The sequence below is a fragment of the Dendrobium catenatum genome, unplaced genomic scaffold (genome assembly GCF_001605985.2).
Source record: "Dendrobium catenatum unplaced genomic scaffold, ASM160598v2 fragScaff_scaffold_1398, whole genome shotgun sequence".
NCBI lineage: Eukaryota > Viridiplantae > Streptophyta > Magnoliopsida > Asparagales > Orchidaceae > Dendrobium > Dendrobium catenatum.
In genome coordinates this window covers 1,256,538-1,273,703 of record NW_021319860.1, presented here as the reverse complement: position 1 = coordinate 1,273,703, position 17,166 = coordinate 1,256,538, and the positions used below count along the sequence as shown (strand labels likewise).

The 17,166-nt window shown below is 38.0% G+C and overlaps 2 protein-coding genes across 2 annotated transcripts; one reads left to right on the top strand and one right to left on the bottom strand.

Annotated features, from left to right (window-relative positions):
- Positions 1 to 6,153: 6,153 nt before the first annotated feature.
- Positions 6,154 to 6,731, bottom strand: LOC110097366 (dehydration-responsive element-binding protein 2C-like). The gene has a single exon (XM_020823706.2). The coding sequence runs from the start codon at positions 6,652 to 6,654 to the stop codon at positions 6,154 to 6,156; it is 501 nt and encodes a 166-aa protein (XP_020679365.1). The 5' UTR covers positions 6,655 to 6,731.
- A 4,407-nt stretch (positions 6,732 to 11,138) lies between these two features.
- LOC110097368 (ankyrin repeat domain-containing protein 13C-B) lies at positions 11,139 to 16,898 on the top strand. Its single transcript, XM_020823709.2, has 2 exons — positions 11,139 to 13,007; positions 16,380 to 16,898. Exons 1-2 carry the CDS (start codon positions 11,427 to 11,429, stop codon positions 16,716 to 16,718), a joined length of 1,920 nt encoding a protein of 639 aa, XP_020679368.1. The 5' UTR covers positions 11,139 to 11,426; the 3' UTR covers positions 16,719 to 16,898.
- Positions 16,899 to 17,166: the final 268 nt, after the last annotated feature.

The following is a 17,166-nucleotide window of genomic DNA, read 5'->3' as shown; positions in this document are numbered from 1 at the left end:
CATATTTGAATAGAACTTTCATAATTAAATTTAGTCTAATTGTTTGTCTAGATGGGCAAATTATTGCATCCGGTCACCAGACGTGGAGATAGGTCCGGATATTAATAAAATATTATTTTAAATTAAGCGCGTCAAAAGCGCAGGTCAAAGCGCAGTCAAAAGTACAGGTAAAGCGCAAGTCAAAAGCGCAGGTGATGTGGCAAATTTTTATTGGATGTCCGAACCTATTCTCCACGTCTTGTGACCGGATGCAATAATTTGCCATCTTGATGAGGTGAAACTCGTGACACTGAAAGCAATCCAAGCTAAGCCTAAATGAGCCTAGATTAAGAACTTTAAATATTTGATATTAATTGGTTGATTAACGGTCTTTAAATATTGCATGCTTTTAATCATACAAAGTGTTTTGATGAAACGAATCCAATAATGAGTCTAGATCACTTAAGTTTGACATTATTAAACCACTTAAATGGTGAAGGATTATTATATAATCAAGGAATCAATGCAGCATGTCAAATAGAATATTAGAATATTTCATATTTTAACTATGTTTAGAGGGTATTTCACTCTAAAAATATAAATGTAGTCTCACACTCTTTACATGAAAGGGTGCATGGGGTTTGAATCCTGGCTTGAGATTAAAGAGAATTAAGAGGCTTGAAGAATCTTGGATTACCACTCGAGTACGACCAACTAATCGCCATCATTAGACCATAAGCCTGATTAGCGCCCAACCACTAACATCGAATAACCGCATGACTGCTATCTTTGGACCACTGTCCAATCGACATCGTCGAACCACCACCAAATTGTTGTCACTGGATCATGTTCAGATTATCGTCATTTGATTACAATCTTCTAACTATTATCTTTTGATTACAACCCTCCAACCATTGTTGCTTGACATTCGTCACCCGACTATGATCTTTTGACATTTCTCACCCAGCTATGATCCTTCATGTAAAACCCCCTCCAAAGCTGATTTTTTTTAGTGCAGTTAGTCCGTACGAATTGGGTTTAGTACGGGACGAACTGAAGAAAATTGTGAAGAATCTGTCAATTTCGTCTGTACGAACCTGGAAGGGTCGGGACGATCCTTCTGGACGAAATTTGTCCAGAGAGCAAGTCGTCCGGACGCTATTTAATTTCGTCTGGATGAAATTCTGCCCGAGGGCAAATCATCCCGGGACAAATTTTGGATCGTCCGGGATGATTAGTGTTAATAATATCTGATAGAGATATTTTGGATTCATTTGAAGAGAGAGAAAGAGAATTCAGGAGAGACAGAAAGAGAAGGAAAGAAAGGAAAAGCTTAGTTTCGGAGGCCGCGGAGCAATTTTCGTCCGTCGTCGTTGTTAGAAGATTTGTTCGTCTTGCGGTAAGGACTCCGAATCCTATTTCTGTTTTCGAAGATTTCGAGTTTTGGTATTTCTGTGCTCAGATTTGTGTTTCCGTTACCGAAAAACGCGCATAATTTTGTATTGACGAAAGTTTTACCGCACAACTTTTGATATGTTCCTGAGATGCTTATTCTGCACGATTTGAGTATTTTCTGTAAAGTTTCTACCATTTATTTTGAGTTCTGTGCGATTTTTATCGAATAGAAAATTATCTGGTTGTTGAAAAATAGTGCTTCAGTACAAGTAAAGCTTTGTAATGTTGTTTTCTTCGATTTCTGGTAATTTGGTAAATTTCTGAATCTGTGATTTCTGTGTACATTCCGTGTACTGCCGTTATGCCGCCGATTTCTCGTACGACTTCTGATTTTCTGAATTGATGATTTGAATGATTGAATATGCATACGAATGTGGATATATGATTGAATTATTATTATTGTTACTGAAAGACAAGTAAAGCCTGGTTGAACTGTTGGTTGGAGATGATACCTGTACGGGATGGTGGGCCGACGGGCTTTCATTTAAAAAGGGTTTGGCGATATCCTCTACTGATAACGTGATTACCGAAGGGAGTTATAAGGAGATTACTGCACCGACGGGCAAGAGTGACGACTATTTTCACTGAGCCAACAGATTACTAACATTGATACTAACATTGAAAAACGCCTTAATAGCCAGTGATTGTACTTGTTAAGTAAGACTATTGTATTGTATTGTATGCGTACAGAACAGTTCTTATGATTTCTTGATGGATTTATTGTTTTATTGATATCGATTGATTCATTGATATAGAATTGATTTATCGATATTGAATGGATTTAACGGATTTACGGGGTTTACTGTTACTATACGATTTTATTGATATTGCATACGGTATATGTCACTGAACATTGATACTGATACTGATATGGATATGGATATTGTATTGATTCATGGATACAGATACCGATACCGATACTGATACCACTGATACATTGATTCATTGTACTGATCTTATAGCACGTGATACACTGAACAAGATACATGTGATATACCGAACAAGATACATGTGATACACCGAGCAAGTGATTATTGATTTGTTGATTTTTATATGATTTTATTTCATTGATTGATTTCAATTGTATTTGATGATTTTATTGATTTGATTTCATCTGTTATTACGATGTATTTATTTGATCGTTTTATGTGATTCTATACCGATTGATATTATTGACTGGAATTACTTGATTTACTGATATGATTGATTCGATTTCACTGTTATAGCATAATCGTTCATGTCGTCACTATGGATATTGATACATACGCTGCTGTTACTGATTGAGATACTAAACAAGTGATATGTGATTTACTGAATACGTTATATCGATTATTGGATTGCATATGATTTGTTGAGTGAGTGATATTGAAGACTTTACTATACTGATAGACTGATGTGATAGATAAGACGACTACTGTAGAGATTTAATGCACGTACTGATTTATTGAGCTTTATGAGGTTTCCTACTGTTCACGGATTCTCTTACTGATGATTTTGGATTCTATTTCTATTTATGTACTGATTTCTGTATCTGCATTGATTCACTGATCATGTGCAACTGACTGCTATGATTAGATTGATTGACATGCATATTACTTTCGTGCCGTGCTTTGATTTCAGTTGTAGGCTTTGGTGACCTGCTGGACTATTTAAGCTCATTATATGTGGTTAACAATTTCAGGTCCGAGCAAGGGAGCAGGAATGGAGATTGATCAAGACTGTCGACGAATCCTTTCACTATGGATGCCTGGGGCGTCACACTTCAACTATCACTTTACTAGGGTCATTCGACCACCTTCGCCTAATTATTTTCCTTTGATAATTGTCATCTACTATGATCCTCTTATCACAATCGCTTAACTATGTTCTTATAATTATTGTTGCCCGTCCATAATCCTTCCAACCACTATTGCTCGATTACAGTCCTCTGACATTCATTTCCTAACTACAGTCCCTCGAACTCATTCGTCTGACTATGATCCTACAACCAACTCATTGATTATGGCCCTTCCAACTATTGTTTCCTAACTATGGTTCTCCACAGTGGCGGATCCAGCATCTTTTTTCAGGGTGGGCAAAAATATATTTTTTTTGTGGGGGATGGGCAAAGATGCTTAAGATTTATAAAATGAGGGCCAAAAAATTTTTTGAGATGGGGCAAAATACCAAAAATACTCAAAATATTCCAAACAATCCCTCTAAAATAAAAAAAAAAAAAATTTTTGAGGGGGGGCATTTGCCCCCCCTCAAGTCAATGGGGGTCCGCCCATGGTTCTCCAACAACTATCAGCCAACTATAAGCCTTCTACCACTGTCAGGCAACTATGATTCTCCAACCGAAGTCACCAACTATAATCCTTGGACCACCGTACCCGAGTACAATCTTCGAACCATCATTGCCTAATTTAAGGTTCATCTGCCTACAGCCGCTTGCAACATTTTCTTCAACTTCATCACTCAACTATAATCCTTTGATCATAATCGTCTGATTACAGTCCTTTAATCATCATCTCTCGACTACTGTCCTTTGATCATTGCGCTTAACTACAGTCCCCTGAATCTTATCGCCTGACTACAGTCCTTCGACCACATCAACTGAATTGATTATAATCTTTCGATCATCACCCCTAAGAAAGGATAGTATTTGTAGCCGATGACAAATATTAATGAAATCATTTACGTATTAACGTATTTTCAATATCTAAATACCATGTTGAAGTCAACGAGTTAATTAATAAAACCCACTTACATCCCAACTTGGACTAATTAACTCAGCCTCACCAGGTGCCTTAAAAATACCTCCCCCGGTCAAGGACATATCTGCTGCATGTGTTTAACCCCTCTATCTTGTTTACACGTAAGCCCCCGCCATTAATTCTCTGTCCTGTTATTGTAAAAGAAAATATTAGATAAGCTCTTTTATATTCATTACGATCACTATCTTATTATCTCTTTGGAAGTCTCAAAGACAATAGCTGCTATTCATTCGTATTTTATTACATGTTAGTCTATTTTGAAAATAAATATAAAAATATATATCATTTCTATGTAATATTTTTCCTACCGCATAAATAGTTATTCCTCTGTTCAATTAATTCTTTTAAACTAAAAAAAGATTAATTGCAACTCTATTTTTTAGTACAAATTTTTTGGAAGTCTCAGAGAATTAGTTGCAACTCTATTTTTTAGTACAAAATTTTTAAAAGTCTCAGAGATTTATAAAATAACTTTTTAATACAAAATTAAAATTTTTATATTAAAAGATTGCTTTAAAAATAATAAAAAAATTTGTCACAATTATTTGAATATCTTTATTATTGTGTTTTTTTTTTCTATTATAATCATAATTTTTATTTAGCCATCATTTTTTCATTGGTTCTAAAAAGTTTTGTACTAAAAAGTTATTATTTGCAACAATTTTAAACAGTTATTTTAAAGCCATTTCAAAGAAGCCTAAAAAAATTAGTTATCATCAAAATCCACCCCCTCATAATCAAAAAACCAAAAATTTCTTCATAAACAAGTATTGTATATAAGAAACAAGATGGATCATATTTTATAACCCCCAAAAAAGAAATCATTATCAAATGAATCTGGGAAAATATTTAAAAATAGGGATAAAACTCAATTATTTATGAAGCAATTTCATTCTATTATTTTAAAACCATTTCAAAGAAGCCTAAAAAAATTAGATATCATCAAAATCCATCCCCTCACAATCAGAAAACCAAAAATTTCTTCATAAACAAGTATTGTATATAAGAAACAAGATCGATCATATTTTATAATCCCACTAAAAAGAAATCATTATCAAATGAATCTGGGAAAATATTTAAAAATAGGGATAAAACTCAATTATTTATGAAGCAATTTCATTCTATTTTGTTCTTTTGATTCAATTCCTTTCAAACAAAATAATATAAATCATGCTTCATTGATAAAGAAGAAAGGCCTTCCTTATCCTACTATGATAATTTCAACTTATACTAAATTCCAAAACCCTAATGAAGCATCAGGTAGACAGAATTATCACATTGAGTTAAACAAAAAGACCTATCAATATTTATCCCCTAATAATGAGGTTGTAAGCAATTTAAAGACTGTTAAGGCAGATCATACAAGTAAGCATTAAATGCCTTAAGATATATTATATATACAAAAATCATTAGAATATATTTAAAATTTTTATTCGTATTGAGATGAATGCAGTTCATGATATTAATTTTAACGTAAATTTAAAAAATTTTATGACCCCCTCTTCTTATATTTTGGATACATAAATTTTCCCAATTATTAACAAAAAAAACAACAACAATCCTCTGAGAAATTCTTAGGCGTGAACACCGGACGGAGAGAACTGTCTGATTTTCACTTTATTTATAATAAAAGTGTAGTTACTGTAGCAGTTGAGCTTTGACTATGCTTTCACTGTAGACAAAGAGAAAATCGGACGGTTCTCTCCGTCCAATATACGCACCTAATAATTTGCCCATTTTAAAATCAATAGATCCAAAAATATATAACAAATCTATTCCAACTACAACTATGGAGAGCAGCGTTCAACTGTTCATATTACAAGTAGTATATAAAGCACACTAATAGAAGAAACATGTTAAAAGAAAAGAAAAATTAAGATTTTATTTGAAACAATTTTTTTATTGCTTTTAAAAATTATTTTAAAAACAGTAAAAAAGTTTGTCCCAAACAAAGCTGAAGACTTCAAAGTTCATCAACCTCTCTTCCACCGCCAACTCCGTCGTCCCCAAATCCCCCACAACGTCCTGCGACATCATGAAACGCATCCAATCCGAAATCCTCCGCTTTCGGCAGCCGCATCACATATTCTTCAAGATCATCCAACCCCGCACCGCCATCAAATAGCGCCGTCTCCTCCTCCTTCCCCGACTCTTCTCCGATGCTCGCCGTTGCGAGGCCGACGTGGGGGAGATTGAGGCAGGCGCAGTCGCCGTAGAGGGATCGAGCGGCGTGGTCGTAGGCGCGGGCGGCGTCGAGGGAGGAGTTGAAAGTGCCGAGCCAGAGGCGAGCTCCGTGGTTAGGCATGCGGATCTCGGCCACCCACTTACCCCACGTACGCTGCCGCACACCGCGGTAGGAGCAGAAGGGATTCTCAGGTCCACCTTTGCCTTTCATACAGCCCTTGCGTGATCGCCGAAGGGGGCAGCATTTCTTCTTCTTTTCTTTGTTTGTTACTGTGGGCATGATTGTGGGGAGTAGATTGGTATGAGCGGTAGGCGTTTGTGTTTATGTGTGAGAGGAGAAAAGGGCTGTTTGGAAGACGGGGGGAGTACACATGGGAAGAGGATGGGGGTCCACGTGTCACGGAGAGGTGGGAGAGTGACACGTTGACGGTGTGGGGCGAGGTTCTGAATTTTTTGACTGCTACATAACTCTCCTTGGCCTATTGGTTGAGAGCTTAGGCTTCCAACTAAGAGGTCCAAGATTCGAGTCTTTGTGTATGGATTGTGTGTGTGAGTTTGCCTTAAATGGCCTAAATGTCCCAAAAAAAAAAAATTTTTTACTGCTATGTGGCGGCGCAGGAACGAGCGCCTCAGTGGAATTATCTTTTCTTTTTCCCCTTTTGGGGAAGATTGAGGGCTTAGACCGATTTACATTGACCATAAAAAATAACCACGTGAGATTAATAAGTCAAAATATAACTAAAAAAAGATACCAAGAAGAAGCAGATCTCAGTTGCAGTTAAAAATTATGCCATGGTGATAATAACTCGACAAAAATTTTAAAAGCTATTCAAAATATCAAAAAGATCACCCATCCACGATGAAATGCAATTAGTGATGCACCATTGGTGATTTGGTGGCCGTTACGGGTGCAACCGTTGGCCTCGACTTAGTAATAGACTCAACGAGTCGAGTTTTTTGAGCTCTCGAATTGAGCTTGAACATGATTTCGAGCTCGACGGCTTATCGAGCTCGAGTTCGAACAACCCTCAGCTTGACTCGCGAATACGTCGAGCAGCTTGCGGAACTGTGTGCGGGAAAATGAAATTGGAGCTCTGGCGGGCAGAAAAAAAAAACTCGGAGTCCGAGCAGATCTCGGGACAGAGCGTACTGTGGAACACGTGATGCGACCTCGAGACGGAGCGAGATGCGACCTCGGGAACTCGAGCGGACCTCGGGACGGAACTAACGAACACGATCAAACCTCGGAGAGGCAAGATGCGACATCGGGACTGAACTGCCGAACGCGGCATAAAGACCTTGAGCAGACCTCGGGATGGAACTGGCAAACACGACCGGACCTTGGGACAAAGACTCGCGAGCTGCTTGACTTGAGACCAGTCGAGCTCAACTTTAACGCGAGCTGCTTTTGAGCTTGACTCGAGTTCAAGCTCGATATTTGACAATTGAGCTAGACTTAAACGCCCCATAGCTCGCGCTAGATTCAGCTCATTTGCACCCCTAGTGGTTGTGGTGTAAAGCACATAATCAAACCAAAAAAGAGGTGGGAGCAATCATTCATCATTGTCCATAAATTCAGTCGGTGCCCAAAATTTCACTGAACAAGATGGTTAATTTCTTAAAATTTCTTCCATTTCCAATTTTTTTATTCCACTTGTATATTTCTTTATTCCACATTTCACTGTGTAGTTGTCAACTACATAAATATTTTTTTCTTGTCCAAATAAGGGTGGTCAAATTCTAAGTTAAATCTAACAAAAAGTTATTTTCTATACTTCTTAACCAAGTCTTTTTTAGGTTTACCTCTACCTTTCTTAACATAGACCAGATCTAATAAATCTAGTGATTGGAAGGCTGATGTTTTATGTCACTAAAGTCACTAAATTATCTAAAGTGACTCTCTATACTCTTTTACCACTGGAGCTACTCCAACCTTTTTATGTATATTCACGTTTCACATTCTATTCTTAAGTGTAAAGCTACTCATCCACCCGAGCATCCTCATCCATGCAACACTTTATTTTATTCTTCTCTTTAATGGTCAATATTTAGCGCCTAAAGCATTGCAAGTCTCACAAAAATCTTATAAGATTTTTTCCTTAAGTTTGAGAGATACTACACAATAGCCCAAACATTCCTCCACTTTAACCATCTACCTTGAATTTTATCAAAAGTATCTCCATTCATTTCACCATTGCTGTGAACAACTCGAGATGTCTAAATCACCCAATGTCATAATCTCACAAACAGATCTATTATTAATTTACTATTAAAGTTACAATCAAATTATTCAGTTTTAGATATACTCAAACGGAAACCTTTAGACTCTATGGTTGACCTCCATAATTCAAATTTTTCATCGAACTCCATCTCTAGTATTATCAACAACAATAATATCATCAGCAACACGCTTTTGCTCTAATAAATTTGCAAAATTTTGAGGCCATTTGACCTTGAGAGTTGAGATATTATTAATTATTTCTAAGAGTGCTTTATCAAGGCATATTTGGACTTAAATACGTGTAGGTAATACCATTGGGGTTGTCTTGTCAAACTACCATCTTAATCATAATTTTGTTAAACATAACATTCAAATTATATATCAATCCTATAAATTTTTTTAGCTCTCTCCTTAATTTATTGGTTGGGACATTTGACTATCAACTAATAGATTTTTAATTTGAGTCTTATACATATAACGTCTGAGTGAATTTATTTTAATTGGTCTAAATATCTCAAAAAGCTTTAGAATTTTTTGTTTCAAATACTTAGTGCTTCGAGATATGAATGGTTGTCAATCTCCCATTGGCTCTCAAATTGCAACTGCAATTAAACTGGCGTAAATGCAAAAGCCCGCATAGGCTGCCCTTCAGGAATTTTTATTAGGTCCGAACACCTGACGTAGCTCTACATCCGGATGCCAATAAAATGTCCCAACGTGCTCTTACTCTTTACCGCGCGGCCCGACGACCCGAGCCGGGACGGAAACCCGGTATTGCTATGTTCGTGTATTGCTAGGTATTGCTCGGTATTGTTAGGTATTGCTTGACAATAATGAGAAATACCGCTCTGTCAAAACCAATACCAAGCAATACGGAGTAATACCTAGCAATACCTAGCAAAACCGGTGTATTGCTCGGTATTGCTAGGTATTGGTCTTAACAGAATAGTATTTCTCGTTACCAAGCAATACCGAGCAAAACCTAGCAATACCCTGGTCTGTACAAATCAGCTAATACATAACAATATTGGGTTCCAATCCGGATCGGATCATCGGGCATCGCAGAAAAAAGTAAGAGCACGTAACCATATTTTATTCCCGATGTAGACCCACGATTAGGTGTGTCCGGACCTAATAAAAATTCGCCCTTCAGCCGTTCCTTAGTTCCGACTATTGTGCCTGATCAATAGGAAAAATAAATAAATAAAGATGTTGGTATACTCAGGGAGCTGCTGTAATGAGAATCTAAGTATCTCTGGCTCGTCTTGTTGCACTGAACATTTGAAGAGCTGTTGTTGCTACTCTCCGACCGGCCTGAGGGATTTTCTGCTTGGACGATGATGTTCCCAATTCAGGCCCTCCTTGGATGGTCTTCGGGCAACCAGGAGGATTCTAGTTGCTGCCTCTTTAATGCTACTCTTAGCATTTCTTTTTGATCTATGCTGAGTCCAAGCTTTTAATTTTTCGACCTTTTTGGTTTTTTGGTGCAGAATTGTAATCTTGGGCTGAGTTTTTTTCTTCTTTTTGCAGGTCTTACATTCTACAGTTAATTTTTTGGGTTGCGTCTGTCATATTTTGGGCCTAATTGGCCAGCCTCTTTTTTTCTTTGAGGCTCTTGTTTTTTACCTGTAACTCTCTTTTATCATTTATATACGGGCTATGCCCAAATTTTCCCAAAAAAAAAAAAAAGATACCATTGGGATTGTCTTGTCAAACTACCATCTTAATCATAATTTTGTTAAATATAACATTCAAATTATATATCAATCCTAGAAATTTTTTTAGCTCTCTCCTTAATTTATTGGTTGGGATATTTGACTATCAACTAAAAAAATTTTAATTTGAGTCTTATAGATATAATGTCTGAGTGAATTTATTTTAATTGGCCTAAATATCTCAAAAAGCTTTAGAATTTTTTGTTTCAAATACTTAGTGCTTTTAGATATGAATGGTTGTCAATCTCCCATTGGCTCTCAAACTGCAAATGCAATTAAACTGGAGTATATGCAAAATCCCGCATAGGCTGCCCTTCAGGAATTTTTATTAGGTCCGAACACCTGACGTAGCTCTACATCCGGATGCCAATAAAATGTCGCCACGTGCTCTTACTCTTTACCGCGCGGCCCGACGGCCTGAGCCGAGACAGAAACCCGGTATTGCTATGTTCGTGTATTGCTAGGTATTGCTCGGTATTGCTAGGTATTGCTTGACAATAATGAGAAATACCGCTCTGTCAAAACCAATACAAAGCAATACGGAGTAATACCTAGCAATACCGAGTAATACCTAGCAAAACCAGGGTATTGCTCGGTATTGCTAGGTATTGGTCTTAACAGAATAGTATTTCTCGTTACCAAGCAATACCGAGCAAAACCTAGCAATACCCTGATCTGTACAAATCAGCTAAAACATAGCAATATTGGGTTCCAGTCTGGATCGGATCGTCGGGGGCCTCGCAGTAAAAAGTAAGGACCTAATAAAAATTCGCCCTTCAGCCGTTCCTTAGTTCCGACTATTGTGCCTGATCAATAGGAAAAATAAATAAATAAATATTGTGAACCTTTTCCCTCGCTCCTTCCGCCTTCCATGGCCGTTTAACCAATCTTTCAACTGCGATTTTAATTCGTTTGATGCCCCAGATCCCAAAATGTTGATAGAAACCCGGTAAAACTCTGCAAATCCCATGGATTCTGATTCGCTTCTCCTTATATTGCCTTCACTCGTAGCTGTACGCATGAACGTGTCCTCAGAGAGGAACAGGGAACGAACTCGTTGAGAAAATTCTCGAATGTCAAGAATCGGATGAATCAAAATTTTCCAAAAATTTCGTAATGCGTTCGTTCAATTCCCCTATCACTGCAATCGACGCTGCAAAGTATTTTCACAGCCCCGTGCACAAAGCCGTGCTCACTCGCGATCATGCTGCCCTAAAGCAAATCCTTGCCGCTATTCCCCGCATCTCCCCGCCTTCTCAAAGCCTAACCGAGGCCGAATCCATCGCCGAGGAAGACAAGGCCAACGCCATTTCAGCTGTCATTGATCGCCGCGATGTCTACGAGCGTGAAACCCCTCTCCACCTCGCCATCAAACTCGGCGATGCCACCGCCGTTGAGATGCTCATGGCCGCCGGAGCGGATTCTAGCCTCCAAAACATGCAGGGATGGAGCCCTCTTCAAGAAGCCATCTGTGCTCGAGAGGAACAAATCGCAAAAATCATTGTTCAGCATTACCAGGCCTTAGCCTGGGTCAAGTGGTGTCGCCGAATGCCACGCATTGTGGCTGCCATGAATCGGATGAGAGATTTCTATATGGAGATCAATTTCCATTTCGAGAGCTCCGTGATCCCTTTCATATCAAGAATTGCTCCATCTGATACCTACAAGATATGGAAGCGGGGATCGAATCTGAGAGCAGATATGACGCTTTCCGGCTTCGATGGTTTGAAGATTAAGCGAGCCGAGCAGAGCGTTTTGTTTTTGGGAGCAGGTTCGGTTGATGGGAAGGTAAAGCCTGCTAGGTTGTACTTAATCTCGCATAAGGATAAGGAGGTTCTCGATGCTTTGGATGGAGCAGGGGACTTGGTTTCTGATGCTGACTTGCAACAGGAGGTTGCAGCTCTGTTTAGAACCAATGTTCTTCGACCAGGGCTTGATGTTACCCGTACGGTGCTAGTTCCACAGATGAATTGGAGAAAGCAGCAAAGGTTGGAGATGGTTGGGCCATGGAAAGCTAAGGTCTACAACATGCATCATGTAGTTGTTAGTATAAGGTCACGGCGGGTTCCTGGTGCCATGACTGATGACGAGCTATTCGCTGTTAAGAATGATGGAGAGGATGTTGGGTTTGGTGATGAGCTTACTGAGGGAGAGAGGAACAAATTGGAGGCAGCTTTAAAGATGGAAACTTCAGATTCTGGTTATTTCACTCAACAAAATGATCAGGGCCCGGTTGTTGATATGACTCCTACTCGTAATGGGGGATGTAGTGATGTAAATAAAGAGCGGAATGGATGGTTTGGAAATTGGAATAATGGTAAAGCTCCCAAGCATGGCTTGGAGAAGAAGGATTTAGCTTCAAGGCAATCTCTTTGTGGTGAAGAGAAGGTAAATGATCTCCCGGAGGGTTCATCAAAGATGCCATATAAGCAAGAAAAAAATTCTATTGATAGGAGTAGAGATGAGTCCAAAAAAATTGCTGCAAGTTTGGAGAATGGTCATCAACTCAAGGAGAGTGTAAGAGAGAATGAATATAGCAAGGGTTTAAAACCAGTTCTATGGCTTTCTCCTAATTTTCCATTGCAAACAGAGGAGCTTCTCCCTTTGCTGGATGTTCTTGCAAACAAGGTTAAGGCTGTACGTCGTTTGAGGGAACTGCTTACCACTAAGCTTCCAAGTGGCACGTTTCCTGTGAAGGTATGCAGAAGAATTATTTGTTGTCATGTTTAAGTTTTCATAGTTAACGATTTTGCAATACGTTAATTTGCTCTCTTTTTTTTTGCATTTATATTTATTAATAATTGTATTTGTTATGCTGTTATGGATCCTTTATTAATACTCCATTTCCCTGGAATTTGATATTATGCTTTCTTTGGTTCCATTAATTTGATGTTTCGTCATTGAGCTTCCCATTTTCATGTCTTTCTACTTACCCCAAACCCACAAGTATTACTGGAATGAGTTTCTGAGCTTATTGACGTAGAATCCCGAGGATGTAGTTGAAGACGAAAGAGCTAGCAAGGGAAAAGAGAAATTGTGTATAAGTAAAGGTGAAGCAAAAGCCAATACAAGTTCTGCCATATAGTTATGCCTAATATGCCTGTACCATGAAAGTTTACTGCAGGAGAATTAACGAAAGTAATCCTAGATTAAAGCAATATTAACTAGATGTAATAATAAAGTGAAATAGAAACAAAAAATATTTAAATGTATTGTCTCTAGTAGACTGCATTAATTCCCTCCTTGGGAAGAACTTGCCCCGAGTTCAATCAGCTGTAGGTTACCATCGTCTGGCGATGTTAAGTGAAAATATCTGCTACGTTAAAACAGGTGAGATTTTTAATCAGGAGGTAAAGAAACTGCATAAGTATAGTCATTGAGTGATATAGGCAAAGCTAGTTTTATTTTCTTTATGATAAAGTTGTTTACTTGCTCTTTGATGGCTAAATAGATATTTAATTTTTGTTGCTGATTTTTCTTTATTGGGCTAGCCCATTTCTATCTTGTTCGATGGTTGCTTGGTGTTCTCCAAACAGGTTTCGGATTCCCTGCAGCCATTGGTTTTCCAATTGGTTTTTGTTTTCCTACAGCCTTTGGTTTTCCCATGCAATAAATGGAATTTCCGCTTTATGATTCCCATGCAGATTTCAGTTTTCCATACAGAATTTTTATTTTTTGGGGTAATTTTGGGGCAATGCCGGTATATTAAAAAGCAACGGTTACAAAAGGAGGTAAGAAAAGGAAAGTATACCTATACCCAAACCCAAAACAAGAGAAGGAGAAACTGAACAAAAAGATACCAAAAAACCCAATAGGCCACAACAAGGGGACAATCCAGCCACAATCCGGACTCAAAATAATCAGGAACCAACACACATGGGCATGAGTACAAGATTACACGAGGTGGTTAGAAAATGAAGCCCATATAAAAACTACCCAAATAATCACTCCTGGTTGCCAAAGAAGCAAAACCGAAAATTCCAGCGGTTGCAACAAAAGATTTGGGCAATGGCGAATTCGGTTTCACGAGTAAACGTCGTTTGGGCCATGTCATGTGCCAATTTCCTCAATTTGCACGCATTGGCTTGGGGGATCCCTGCCGATCTCGTCGCGCAACTTTAATTGAACAAATTTATTTCACTTTTGGGTATTGATAACGTTTCGATCGCAACGACGAAGTCTGTTTTGTAATCAGACATCGTTTGAGTTACGTCGCGCATCAATTTCGGGTGTTGGTCTTTCTTTTTGACCGATCTCGTCCGATTTGACTGCGAGGAGTTTCCCTCTTAGGCGAATTTTTACGTCATGATTGCAACGACATAGTCCATTTGACAATTGGAGGTTGTTCCCTTCAAGTGACGCATTGCACCGATGCTTGCGTGACTTAAATCTCGGTTTTTACACCTTCTCACGTATTTTGATGTGTAGGGGTCAGCAATAGTTCCTTGCTGATGAAAAATTGCATTAAACATTATTTCACTACTTTGATTTCATTTCCTTTCTACATACTAGAGAGCTTTTATGGTCTTGGATGATCTTGCATTGAGTTCAATTTTTCCACCATTTTAGTTGAAACAACATTTTCACAACCATTTTCACACTTTCCTTAAAACATGCACTCTACATAGAATATATTGTGGCATAGCCACTCTGAGTCATTTTTATGGCAACATTAGCAAACTCGTGAGGTGAGATTTGAGCTTGGAGAGTCGAAACAGAAAATGAAGTATTGACACTTTTATTTATAGCAGTCGTAACTCACAAGGCCCACAAAATTGTAACTCGCTAGCCTCTAGAGTGAATAATGAATGCAATACAATTCTAATAATGTAAAAATAAGCATTAGGATTAGGGCACCCAACTCTAATAATATATAAATAAGGATATTTAAGCAATATTACATTTAAGTAAGCCGACTCAAATGTTGAGTTCGGCCTAAATTGAACTCGAGCTTATAAATCTTAAATGCTGAACTCAAGCTCTATCTTGGCAAGAACTTCTCATTGTCTAATAAAAAAGCTGTACAATCATCTCACTTGTGTACACGACTCATCAACCTACCTAGAAGAAGCTTCATTACTGTAGCGAGTAATTCTACATCTTGGGCTCAAATCTTTCAATCGAGATTGCTGTCACCTTAATTTCAAGCTCGGTGAATCTTGTGGGAGCCAAGTTTGAGCTTAAGGTTTTGTTTGGGACGGTTTTTTTACTGCTTCTTGAAGCAGCTTTTAAGTACAAAAAATTTTAGTACAAAATTTAAATTTGTATTAAAAAGCTGCTTCAAGAAGCAGTAAAAAAGCAGTCCCAAATGAAGCCTAAGTTCGAGATGAAATAGTTTACTCCAGCTCAATTTAATTGTGACTTGGGCTAGACTAAACTCGATTGCACTCCAATAAGCAATTTATTGTAGTTGATGACTGATGAGCCGCTTATTTGTTTGCCAACATTTGTTTACGCAGAACTAGTTGTCTTTGTTATTATTCTAATTATAGTCTTTGCTTACCATTTGTTTCTCGTATGAGCAACTGGACAAGATAAGCGTCATAGGGATTATAAAGATGTTTTACCAACTTAGATTGATAAAGTGTGGATTGCTTCTATTTAGATTGTTGTAGAAGCAATCATGTACTCATGTTAGGGAAGCAGAGCGAGCATGTTGAGATGTTCGAGAAGTGTTGTGGAGTTGATGAAGTACCAATTAAGTACAAAGGTAGGATTAAAGCTTCGTTTGGGACGGCTTTCCTATTGCTTCTTAAAGCAACTTTTCAGTATTACAAAAATTTTAATTTTTATACTGAAAAGTTGCTTTAAGAAATAATAACAATGCCGTCCCAAACAAAGCCTAACATGGCTCTGAAAGAAATAACGTAGGTCAAATCTGAGAATCAGCATTTTATCATACGTGACACCAACTGCAGTTCCAAGCATGAATGAATGGTGAAAAGTACTAAAAACCGTTACCATGAACAAGACTTCTATTGCTACTGTTAATGGCTAATATGTACCGTTTCATTTCTTTCTTGATTCTGTGTCAGCTTAGGCTGAACTCCCAAATGATTTTGTTTGCAGGTTGCTATTCCAGTGATCCCAACAGTTAGGGTGGTGATCAGTTTCACAAAGTTTGAAGAACTACAATCGACAACTTCTGAAGTATTCCGCACACCACTTTCAACCCCTAAGAGGGAATCCCCTGTAATAAATTCTGCTAATTGGGCTCAATGGTTAATTTCTTCCTACTCTACTGATAACTTCCAACCTAAAGCATCACCAGAACATAGCAACTCTTCCATGGATTTGCAGGATCCCTTCATTATTCCTCCTAATTATGAGTGGACAACCTCTGAAGCAAAGAAGAAGAAGAAGAAGAACCAAGAGGCTAATGGGAAACCAAAGAAGCGGCAGGGTTAGTACATATGTTGACTTCTCAACAATTGTTACTTTCATGATTTGTTAATACAACTGAGATTACAGAATTATTAAGTGAAATACATAAGTATTTGGAAGGTGAATGAAGTCTGCATAGTAAAAATCTTGCTTGCGAGTTATGTAATTTGTGATTTTTTTTATAATATGAAAATTGCAATAGCACTTGCAAGCTTTAACTTGCTCTCTATGTTGAACCGATACACCTATTTATGAAGGCGTGCTGTGTCCGATACACGGATACACCTCCGATATGTGTCGGATACGACTTTACCGTATTCAATTAAAATACTATTTAATTTCAAAAAGACATGTGCATCCAATACATGTGTACATTGAAAAATAAAAATAAAAATCCGAAAAAAGACCAGTCGTATTTATTGTCGCGGCTGCGAGCGAGGTTCTCTCATTTCCGAGATGGATTTGAGTCTCT

Bases quoted from the DNA above. Each gene is read 5' to 3' on its own strand.
- LOC110097368 (XM_020823709.2), top strand. From the start codon at position 11,427: ATGCGTTCGTTCAATTCCCCTATCACTGCAATCGACGCTGCAAAGTAT. The intron at 13,008-16,379 runs GTATGCAGAAGA...TTTTGTTTGCAG, and splicing joins GTGGCACGTTTCCTGTGAAG to GTTGCTATTCCAGTGATCCC.
- LOC110097366 (XM_020823706.2), bottom strand. From the start codon at position 6,654: ATGCCCACAGTAACAAACAAAGAAAAGAAGAAGAAATGCTGCCCCCTT.